At 39.4% G+C, this 11,964-nt stretch overlaps 1 protein-coding gene across 5 annotated transcripts in view; it reads left to right on the top strand.

Moving 5' to 3' along the window:
• SFMBT2 (Scm like with four mbt domains 2) overlaps positions 1 to 11,964 on the top strand; it is a 205,704-nt gene that overhangs the window by 95,553 nt on the left and 98,187 nt on the right. For 4 of the 5 annotated variants that reach the window (XM_040968195.1, XM_040968193.1, XM_040968194.1 and 1 more), the window contains 2 exons: positions 5,108 to 5,196; positions 6,859 to 7,105. In XM_040968195.1, the coding sequence (XP_040824129.1) occupies positions 5,108 to 5,196; positions 6,859 to 7,105 (336 nt within the window). The remainder of the gene's footprint in view (positions 1 to 5,107; positions 5,197 to 6,858; positions 7,106 to 11,964) is intronic. The other variant, XM_040968196.1, reaches the window with a different exon arrangement.

Genomic DNA, 11,964 nt, shown 5'->3' with positions numbered 1-11,964 from the left:
GAATGGGAAAATGTTCCCCCAACAATCCTTTTATGATAATTTTGAAGAAATGTGTGTTTTTGTGTGTGTAGGCACGTGTGCGCATGTACACAGCTTTTGTGACATTTTCCAAAGCTTCTGTCTTCATCTGGTTTATATCTATTATTAAATACAGGATTACTTCTGCATCTGTGTGTTTGAGCTCCAACTGGATATAATGTGATTCATTGTACATAGTAGGAGCTTATCCTGTTGAATCATTCTATAACCTTAGTTTTGTGTGAATCGTCTAGTTTGAACCCTAGATGAAAAAGTAATGTAGATTCTCCTTTAGAAATCTCCAGAGGGAAAGTCTCTTATTTTTCTTCCTAATAGGAGTGCTTCTATTTATGGTTCAGGATCAATTTCCTCTTTTCCTTGCCAAAGGCAGTGTTAGAACACCTTTCCCTGATTGAGTCAAAGGCTGCTGTCTGACATCCTGTTGTAAAGATTCAGCTCTCTTGTGAGCTAGGAGTTTCAGTGGATGGATTACCTTATTTGCCTGTTTCCTTGGGAAACTCTTTACCATGATAGGGATAGAATAGCAAATGCATAGACCCACCATGCCAGGACTGGAAGGAGAAACACTGTAGAAACAGTAGTTTAGAATGTTGTTGACAAACCAAATCCTTACAAAGTGACCCATGTGACTGCCTGGGGGTGGATTCTGGGGGCGCTGCTGCCACCCAGGCACATTTGGGATTCTACTTGAATATCCAGTGGCCCAGGACTTTGAGTTGCATGTGAGTGAGAGTGTCAGGTTTCCTGTAGTAAGGTCACTTCAGGGACTCTCTGCTCTCAGCCATACCCCCTAGGATACAATCTCCCAGGCTCATCTCTGACTGAGTGCACAGAATTGTCTGGGGAGGACTGTGGACCCTAGCTTAAGTCTTCATGAAAAGGGTGCTGCTGCATGTTCACCCTTTGAGCTGAACTTAGCTCTCTCCTCCATGTCTCTCATTGTCTCAAATTTAAATATGGCCGAGGGATTGCCAGGCATGTCTCAGGGCAGTGACTTTAAGAATGTGTCACATCTCAGAGGTGTTATCCCACAGGAGAGTGTGGGTTGGGGCTAAGGGAAAAATGACAGAAAGCTTCGGTGATTTCCCAAAATGTTCACACGTGCATTGGTTTGTTAACCTGAAGAGAAATGTAATGGCTGTAGGGCAAGAATTGAGTTTACTTTGGAGAATAGCTACTCTTGCACTTAAACTTCTTACCTTGATTTTTCAAGATATTCTGCAGAATAAAAAATTACAGATGTTTTTAAAAAGATGTATTTATTCTCATTGGAAATATAATTCAGATTTACAAAAAGAAGGAGAGACAAAGAGAAAGATCTTCCAGCCGCTGGTTCACTCCACATGTGGCGCAATAGCCAGAGCTCAGGCAATTCAAAACTAGGAGCCAGGAGCCTCCTCCAGGTCTGCCATGTAGCATCCCAAGAACCTGAGCTTTCCTCTGTTGCTTTCCCAGGCTATAACAGGGAGCTGGAAGGGAAGTGGGGCATCCAGGATGCACACCATGAGATGTGAGCAACACAGATGGAAATTTAGTTTTCTATGTCCAGCGCCAGATCCTAAAGTTTACAGTTTTAAAATTTCTAGTGTGGTGAGGTTTTGGTGCAGTGGGTTAAGCTACTGCTCGAGATACTATATTCCATTTCAGAGTCCTACTTTTTTCTCCATTCCAACTTCCTAATAATGAAGCAATAGATTTGGTTGCTTAAGTTCTTGGGTCCCTGCCATCCACTTGGGAGGCCTGAATTGAGTTCTGAGCTTCTAACTTCAGCCTGGTCCAGTTATAGCTGTTGTGGAGAGTGAACCAACATATGGATTATTTATGTGTCTGGTCTGCTTGGCAAATAAAATAAAACATGTGAACATGTGGAACACTGCTAATCACCTTCAGTTGCAGTGAATTCTAATCCCAGGCAACTTTTATTATTCTACAATTTAGTCAGAATTGACTGTGTGTTAAAAATAAGTCTGTTGAATGTGAGTTATGACTTTATTATGCTTAGATTTTATTTTATAATAATGTTCACTATGTTTGTTTTATATTTGAGAACTTAGGCCTTGAGGTGTGAATGTTTATTGAAACAATTCTTCATTTATAATGAACAAAGTCTGGGGCTGGTGCCATGGTATAATAGGCTAAGTCTGTGCCTGCAATTCCAGGATCCCATATGGGTACCAGTTCATATCCTGACTTCTGATCTAGCTCCTTGCCTATTTCTTGGGAAAGCAGCAGGATATGGCTCAAGTCCTTGGGGCTCTGTGCCACATGGGACACCTGAAGGAAGCTCTTGGTTCCTGGCTTTGGATGCATTCAGCTGTGGCCATTGCAGCCATTTCGGGAGTGAACAAGTGGATGGGAGATATCTCTGCTTTTGGCTCTTTCTCTGTAAATCTATCTTTCAAATGAAATAATTTTAAAAATAGCAAAAGTCCTGAGAGCGGTCTTTCTGTTTCTTTTACAATGATCTCTGCATTTTTACGGTTTTGAAGATACATTTTCTCTGGAGAGCAGTTTGTCTAAATATTCTGTGACACATGAAAGATGACTTCAGAATCTACAGAAATATGTCAGCAGAAAGTTACAGGATCTGTGGACTGTGAGGCTTAGAAGATATGAATTTCAGGGCCAGCTTCAGTGATTTGGACAATTTTTATTTCAATATTGCGTAGTGTCTACAGAGGTTATTTGCATATATAAAATTTAAATTTAAAGGTTAACTTAAATTGGTCTCATGTAATAAATAACATGTAAGTAAGAGAACCAACTTCTCATATGACGTGTACACAAAGATTCTGTGTAGAACAAAGTCATTTACTGCTCAACTGTGATAATTTTTACACTTTTGTAATGGGTTATAAAATACATACTTATTGGTGTAGCTGTGTTTTTTTATCCTGATTTTGAAACTTTTATCTTATAATCTGGAATCATTTTATAATGTATCCATCATGCTTGCAATTTAAATCATTTGTTTCTTTGCAAAAACTTTGAAGAGTCACAGAGCTTAGTGTGGAAGACTGTACCATAAGATTGAATTCTAAATACTTAGGAGTATGAGGCCAGCTTTTCCCCTAGTGTCTGTAAACTTTGGCAAGAGTTAAGAGTGTTTCTTCACAGCATTTGGGGTAGGGGTGGGAGCGATGGATGAGGGGAGGAGGGTGAAAAAGGAAAAAGTAGAACAAAAGTTTTTATAAATCATAAGGTGAATACAAATTATATCTAATTTTTCTAATCTTTTTTGCCTCAGTAACCTTAATCATTGCAGGTGGACTAACTTAAAAAGAGTCTAACAGTCAAAATAATATTAAATTTACTAATGATGGGTGAAGACATCAAAACAATTTTTACCCCAGATCTATGTATTTCCATGTGTGTATGTATAAAATAAGAAAGTAGTACTTTATCTGAGACAAATGTAGTGGACAAAGGTGAATGGATGAGTTGTTGTCACAGCTGCGGCAGGGACTAGTATATTGTTTTGGTGTGCTGGAATTCCCAGCCTTACTAGCCTGAACACTTTTGCTGTTGGATTTTCTCTTGGGCTTGTGATCTTTCATGGGGAATGGAAGATAACTGACTTAAGGGGCCATTAGTGATGAGACTAACTGATGCTGCTACTGTTGCTCATTCTATCTACAATTTTGCCAGAACTTATTGGGCATTCCAGTTTTGAGATTGTAGGAATGGTTAGATTACTGGTGGAAATATGTTATAATTGAGCAAATATTTACTAGTTGCTTAGTGTATATCCTGTCTAGCTATTCTCTCTCTCTTTTAAAAATTTTTAAATTATTTTTTATTGGCTATTTTTTCTTAATAAATGTTTCTTATTTATCTTTGTAGTACCCCCCATTAACAAAATACTATTAGTACTATTTCATTAATGAAGGATATTCTAGAGAAACTGAATGATATATTTAAAATCAGACATCCAGGGAGGTGACAGAACCTACCATGGAACCCAGATCTACCCCACACCTATGGTCATCTTCCCTTTGAGCTAGAAGGGTTGCATCCGGAGAATTGCCACAATGCAAAATCCGCCTGGGTCTTGGACCTTAAGAAAAGTTAAGTGCCCATTCAATCTCCGGCCACTCTGCATGCCGCTGGCTTTCTACTGTGCTGTGAAAGTCAGCATCAATGTGTGCGTGAGTGGAATCTGGGGCAAATGTGCTGCTGACTTTGCCAATCTTCTGGTGTCCTGGGAAGGTTCTGACCCTCAGGCACATGAGTGAATCCTAAGGGAACCTTTGGAGAGCTGTAGATTGGGAAATATGCCAAGAAGGTAGGTTTTCCTTGGATCTCAAGGACTAAGTATGTATGGAATGGTGGTCTCCAGGGTCTGTTCTTTAATGAATCCATTCTCAAGTTCATCCTTTCCTTGTTCTCTTCCTCTACTTTGGGCCTTATTGCTTTTATACTTGTCAGGCTTATTTTATGTAATAATATTGTCTTTATTAAACCTCTTTGGTGACTTCTCTGGGTGTCCATGGTTATAGTCCTACTCCTAAACATTTTTTAATGTTGTGTGCATGGACACTGTAGTGGTCTTGCCAGTTGAATGTGGTCTTTCTCCATCTCTCAGCTTTTCTTTCACACTCTCATGCTGGTTAGCAAAAGCGTCATTTCCTATCAGTCTGAAAATCTCTTCTTCTCTACCTGTACAAACCTTTTCTAATTTAGGATCTGGTTTTATTTTTCCGTCTTAAAAACGTCTTTGATTTCTCTAGCCATCCTTGATCTCTTTGGAACTTCTTTGAAATCTTGGAAACTCCTAGATAGAAGTGAGTTCTACACTTACTTGTTATTAGTGAAAACTTTCTAACTAGGCTGGAAGGCTTTAGGATCCCAGATTCTTTAATTTCTGGCACACGGTAGGTGTGAAATCACCACTTGTGGATGGGATTGTGGTCTCGATTTTGGTATCAAATACAGTACTTAAAATTCAGTAACACATTCACATTAACACCTTCCTACAAAAACCTGTGATTTTAAGTTTATTTGATATCTCATTGCTGTGTTGAAGTGTTTTGTTTTGTTTTGTTTTTTCTTCTCCTTTTCTTCCCAGCCATCAAAGAAAAGTACACAGACTGGACAGAATTTCTCATCCGTGATTTGACTGGTTCACGGACAGCACCTGCCAACCTGCTGGAAGGAGTATGTATTGCTATTATACATCTATGTTATTTCTGAAGCATCCAGTTGTGTGAAAACAGACTTAACAGCACCTTGCATATATCCTTCTGCAGATACATGCATATGCACAGTTATCTGTGCAAAGAGTCTAACTTCCTGTTTTGTCCTGGATTATTTAGGTGACTAATTCAAATGGCATTGGTATATCTTCTACTTAGATATCAACAGAAGATGGAAAATTTGCTTTGAGTGCATTTTCCCAGTAATAATTTATTAGGATCTCTTCCCAGAGTTCCTAAGGTTGAGCCATTCTCTGGTGTTAGTGAATACACTTAAAATCATGTAACTGCTTTGAGCATTTGATAACTAAATATCTGTATATGCGTTTATGTGATATAAGTAGTTTTAGTAAGCGTTCCATGTCAGATACATAAGTGCAAGATTTGAACACACCTGTGTTAACTAATCATTGAATTAACATTCCGTGTAAAAACAATGGAGGAGAAATGGCTGACCATACTTGAGTGTAGTTTCAAGCAATTTAAAGGCATTAAAGAGAAAAACAATTTTACCTGAAACGTTGATGCTTCATTTGAAAATAAGTTTGGGCTGAAGCATTTTGACACTTAGTATATATGGCAGAACAGAAAGAGAAAGGCACTGTGTTAAACGTAATTGGTGAATTGTAAGATCTGTTGCTTAAAAGTACCACTCAGAAGGGGAAAACTAAATGAGTAACGGGAAAAGGTGTGACTTTTGACCGTGTCATTATTGTCTTAACTTTCCTTCTTCTCAAAAGTATAATATTGATATTTCATAGCACCATAGTCTAACAAACAGTTATGGGTTTTGTTTTGTGAACATCTTGCCTGCTGTATATGTTATATATCTTTGTTATAGATATTAAGTTAATTGTTTGCTTAACAAATCTACATGATGATTGTTCACTCTTCCAAAGGGACAAATTGTCTTATTATGTTAATTTCTTTGAACATATTTGCCTAAGGGGCTGGCTGAACAAACATCCTTTTCATATGCTAACATATGCTAAGAAGGCTCCTTAGAAAGAGCTGTAATTGTATATTCTCTAAAACCAATTACCAGGTTAAGTGTGGAAATAACTTGGCATAATAGTCTAATTTAGCTCATCATTAATGTGTGTTAGATTTGTCATCCACATGGACTCATGCTTTGCTCCCATAATCAAAGTATGAAATGGTCTTGGTTAATAACCTAGTGACCATTGTAGAATGGATGTCAGTTCAATACTCTTGGTATAAATTTATGTCCCTGGAGTAGCTATATGTATTTGAAGAGTATAGACAATTTGCTATCGTATGGTTTTAGGTCCAGATAAACTGGATATAACTGTCCTAGGCACATTAATTTCAAACAAATGCAATTTTACCTGGGAAGGGTGATTTGTTTGGTGAGAGTTTAGCATAAACTGTTAATTTCTACTTATTTGTGATTTTGTTGTTGGATGCAGAATTGGATACATGAGTGTGTATGAGGATTCGGGTGGGCGATGGCTGTGTTATGGATGGGGGTGGAGGGAAACACCAGACTGTTTGCCAATAGCTTGGATGATGGTGTGAAAAATATTATCTTCTGCTGTCAGCTGTTTCCATGAGAACCTTAAAATAAAGTTTAAAATAAGGAGTTTTGCTTCTGTTTAAACAGCCTCTGCGAGGGAAAGGCCCTATAGACCTCATTACAGTTGATTCCTTAATAGAACTTCAGGATTCTCAGAACCCTTTTCAGTACTGGATAGTTAGTGTGATTGAAAATGTTGGAGGAAGATTACGCCTTCGCTATGTGGGATTGGAGGACACTGAATCCTATGACCAGTGGTTGTTTTACTTGGATTACAGACTTCGACCAGTTGGTTGGTGTCAAGAGAATAAATACAGAATGGACCCACCTTCAGGTAAGGGTCAAAGCTTTTGCTGGTATAAAGTGTTTTGGAAAAAAATATTTTTAAAAAGGTGATATTTTCTGGATGTATCTCTGGAGTTTATTATCACTGTGGTATCTTTTACATATGAAAATATGAGTACAAAGCCCATTAACTTCCGAATTCTTTCTACAGAGTTTTAGCAACAGTTATTTTCAGATGGGAAAGTATTGTGGGAACATTAACAAAATTGACCCAGTTCCTTTGAGAACATGGACTCAGAAATGAAAGGTGTTATAGATCAGAATTTTTGTGTGTTTTCCATTTTTTTCTTTAGGATTTCTGAGAATCTGGCAACGAAATTCCAGAACCTTCATCCATCCTTTCTTTCGTTCATCCATTCATCCATCTCTGAACTTCGTGTCATCCATTTGTTTGAAATATCCAAACCATGTGGTTATTGTTACATTAACCATTCTGACCATGACAAAATCATCGTGCATATTTTCCTGGCACATCGTAGATTTTAGCTATCTTCAAACAATTTTGCCCCATGAATGTTTGCTTTCTGACAAAAACTTCAATATTTATAGAATAATCATTCTTGAATATTTACTAGGTTTCAGGTGGTTTTGCATGTGTGCTTGTTTATTTTGATTTTAATAAAGCATTGCCTGTTTAGTGTAGTTTTGTTTCATGTTAGAGAAAATTGATACAGTGGTAAACAGTTTACCCAAGGTCAGTGAGCTCATGAGTGACAGATGCTGCAATTCAAATTCCTAAGTTGTAAATCTTTTCTACTCCATTCCCCCTGCTTTCCCATACTGCTATTACACAAACTGGTTTACTGGCTTTTGCATACTGGTCTTACCAACATTTGGATGGGAATTCTCAGAATAGAAAATATTGAATTCTTGTGGAATTAAGCTGCCAAGAAAGAAATTCTCATTGCTTTCTGAAATTGCTGATTTCTATTCCGGACAGTTTTCTGGGTGTATTTGAAGTAAAGACTTGATTCTTTATTTAGATTCAAGCCTTCTCTTTCTATGTGAGTTGCCAAGGTTAGTCTAGAGTTCCTGAAGGTGTTGGGTTCTGTTTACCTTTTCTGTTACTCAGAGGTATCAATTGAAACAGTTCCCTGATGCTGTATCCTCTGCATTTGCATCTGTGTAAAAGTTGACAGGTGTTAGGGCATGTAATATAATATTATATCACACTAGTATTATTATTGTCAACATTTTGAGAAGAAGCCAAAAAATCCTTTTATATTCTGAGTAATTGGAGACTAAGGTGAGAAACAAAGGGCCTGTCAGTGTCAGGAGAAAAGGCCAGAGTTGCTTCCGTATGCATAAGCTAGCAGGGACAGTTTACCTTATGGGAATGTTAAGTCTATAAGTCACCTTTACAAATTTTAGGAGAATCAGATACTTGCCAGCATAACAGTGGATGGCCAAAGAAAGAATTCCTGGTGATATTTGTTTCCTGAAAAATCACAGGACTCACATTCAAAAACAGGAATGAAAAAGTACCCCTATATACTCCTTTTCTCTAATTTATTTTTTTTATTGGAAAGGCAGATTTGCAAAGAGAAGGAGAGACAGAGTGAGAGATCTTCATCTGCTGGTTCACTCCCCAAGCGACCACAATGGCCAGAGCTGAGTTGATCTGAAGCCATGAGCCAGGAGCTTCTTCTGGGTCCCCCATGTGGGTAGAGGGAAACCCTGCTGGTTTCCCAGGCCAAAAGCAGGAAACTGGAAGGGAAGTGGAGCAGCTGGGATATGAACTGGCACCCATATAGGATCCCAGCACATACAAGGCGAGGACTTTAGCCACTGGGCTACTGCACCTGAACCCCCTTAGACTCTTAAAGTGTTTGCTCATCATCTCTCTTCCTCCTTAGATAATTTGGTCTTTTTATATAAGAATCAATTATGTTTTAAATTTAGAATTTTGTGGGCATGAATCATCTTTTATTAATGAGCTTTGAGGGTCTCTGAAGATTGAAATAAGTATCCATTGTTAAGAATGCAACATAGAAAATAGATTTGCTTTTGTGAAAAGAAGAGACACAGAGGAGAAGAGAGAAACAGAAACAGATGGCCACACACACACACACACACACACACACAACACAGTCAGTGTTACATCATCACTGGTTCATTCCCTAATGGTTACAATGGCCAGCACTGCAGCAGACTAAGTCAGGAGCAAGGAAAGCCCTGTTGGTCTCCCACAGGGGTGGCAGGGGCCATGTACGTGGACCATGTTCTGATGTTTTCCCAGTGCATTAGCAAGGAAGTCTTGTGAGAGGAGGAGCATCTAGGCACTCCTACATGGGATGCCAAACTTGCAAGCCATGACTTAATGTGCTGTGCCAGAACGCTGCCTTCCTTCCCCAACATTTAACCTATCAATGATAAGGTTATGTATGAGAAGAAGAAAATAGAGGCACTCATCATGTGACTTTCTGTATGCCTTTGTTCTTCATACTCAGTAGTTTCCATATGGATACTGCATTCTCCACCTCACTTAGTGGCATAACAATACTGAGATGTAAGGCAGTGTCTCTTGAGAGTTTTACACATGGGAACAGAATCTGGTATTTCAGGTTTATGTGCATTAATCCCTAATCTGTGTCTGACTTGTGCAACTTACATGGCAGCACCATTCTTGTTAATGAATTGTGAGCAGGAACAAAATGTCAGACTTATGTAGAAAGTGTCCGGCTGATATATTCATAAATACTGCTCAATCAATGAGAGCTGGTCAGCACTGATTATTGGTGAGGAGTTGGAAGGATGGTGTTAAAAGAGAGAAAATATAGCATGAATAGGCTTTTGCAATGCATGCCTGCTGATGCTAGCACATTGTTGAACAGGATCATAATTCTTAGCTTTACTTGTTCTTTTGACGGTTTTAAAGGGCAAATTGTTTCTCAACTGTCCAGAACAAATAGACAGATATAATAGAAATAGCTAATAGAAAGTAGCTGGGAGGTTAGTTTTTCACAAACTGTAGGAAAAGACACAGGGTTTTATACATGTGTAGTCATTGAGCCTTTCAGTGCGTGGTCCATGTGAGGATGCGGCGGTTTGGTGCTTGGGTTGAGAGGAAAGGAAAGAGAAGCAGCCACCTCATCCTGTGAAGTGGAGGGAAATTACACCTTTATAGGGCTGCTGAGTATATAATGTATGTCAAGTGATTGGCATTTCTTAGGCATTCAGTCTGTGACCAGAGTGTTACAGAATAGTTTGGTTTTCTAAGAAATGTAAGTAGGCCCTTAGAGGAAGGGTCACTGAAGATGACCCACTTGCTTTCCTACTTCTACATGTTTGGAAGGGAAATAATTCTTAGATAGCTTTTTAGAGCCATGAGACCTGCTAAGATTTTTTCCCCCTCTTCCCTGTTTCTAGTAAATTTTTCCTCCATTTTTCCTTTCCAAATGTCCCTTGGCTTTTGAAAAATCTATTTAAAAATTTGTTTTTGGGTAGTTCCTGGAGTCAGGGAGCTTCTGAATCTGACTTCAGTGCTTTCTGCTTAAGTGTCTCACAGTTCCAGTTCATAGTTGCTGCTTTCTGTGGAGGCGGCCCTACCAAAATGCTGCTGTCAACTCTAAGGCTTCACCTGCTGACGGGGACTTTCTCACAGTTCTGGGGGCTCATGTTTGCAATCAGAGGGGCAGCACATTTGGATTCTGGTGAAGATTAACCTCCTGATTGGTAGATGGCTGCCTTCTTCCTATGCCCTCTCCTATGTATGGACTGAGAGAGAGAGCATCCTGTTGTCTCCCTCTAGGATGATCATCTTGTGGGTAACCTGTAATCTCATTAAGCTCTAATTTCCAAACTCTTCCAGATTCTCTCCTGCCACCCCTGTGGGGTAAGTTCTAACAAAGAAATTCAGTTCATAAAAATTCCCAATGCGTACTGTCTCTTACCAGTCTCAATCTTCCTGCTGACAAGGACCTGCTGGAGAGGAGAGGAGGGGAGATTTGGGGTGAGGGAACATGCAAGAAGGGACCACTGTCTTTATTTGTGATTAGTTTATACATTCCTGCCTCCTGTGTCACTGACCATGATAAAACCTGCCAAACACTTGTGCAAGAGGCGATTGCTTCATTTTGCTTTTATGTTTCTAGTTACAAATAAGTCAGGTTGCATCCTTATTGCTTCTGATGTCCTCACCAACAGAATGTGACATGATGCCCTCTGTCAAATTATAACTGTACCACAGTTGTTTTAAGCAAATGTTTTATGTCCTTCTAAAGGTGCTGCTTGTAATCCATAAACTTGTCAGTACAACCAGAGCACCTCTCTGTTCTGACATGCACGTGGGGAGTACTGTTTGGTGGTGATGGTGACATTGTTCAGGTATTTAGCCTATTACAAGGTGGTCACACTGACTGTAGGTTTCAGCTTTACAGAGGGAGGCATGTCTCGCCTTTGGAGGATTATGTCCCAGTTTGGAAAGAAGACACAGGGCAGAGGCAGGAGTCATATGGAGACTGGGTTCCTTGGTGTGACTGTGGCTGAGCTGGAGGCCCAGGAAGGCAGCATCTCCTGGATGGAGTAGTCAGCCATAGAGATGAATCTGGCTGTGCCAGGTGTCTGGCTGGGGTCAAGAGGACATTGCCAGGTCTGCTGGGATCTGCATGTCACTGCCCAGTGTTCTTATAGTGTGACCCTGACCTGGACTGTTTTCATTTTTACCACTCGTTTACCCTCATTTCCTGTCTCATGGGTTCCCTCGCTCAGTGACCCCAGACAAGGATGTAATTCCTTGTGATTATGGACTCTATTCTTTCTGTTTCTCTCTCTCTTTGTGTCTTCAGATCCTGTCTTTAGTCTTGGCTTTGGAGATTTGCATCATTTTTCACAAGTTGGTCCTTTTGT

Source organism: Ochotona curzoniae, unplaced genomic scaffold (assembly GCF_017591425.1).
Source record: "Ochotona curzoniae isolate NIBS_2020 unplaced genomic scaffold, NIBS_Ocur_1.0 scaffold_4683, whole genome shotgun sequence".
NCBI classification, from domain to species: Eukaryota; Metazoa; Chordata; class Mammalia; order Lagomorpha; family Ochotonidae; genus Ochotona; species Ochotona curzoniae.
Note: the sequence above shows the minus strand (reverse complement) of the source record. Positions and strands in the feature narration are given on the sequence as shown.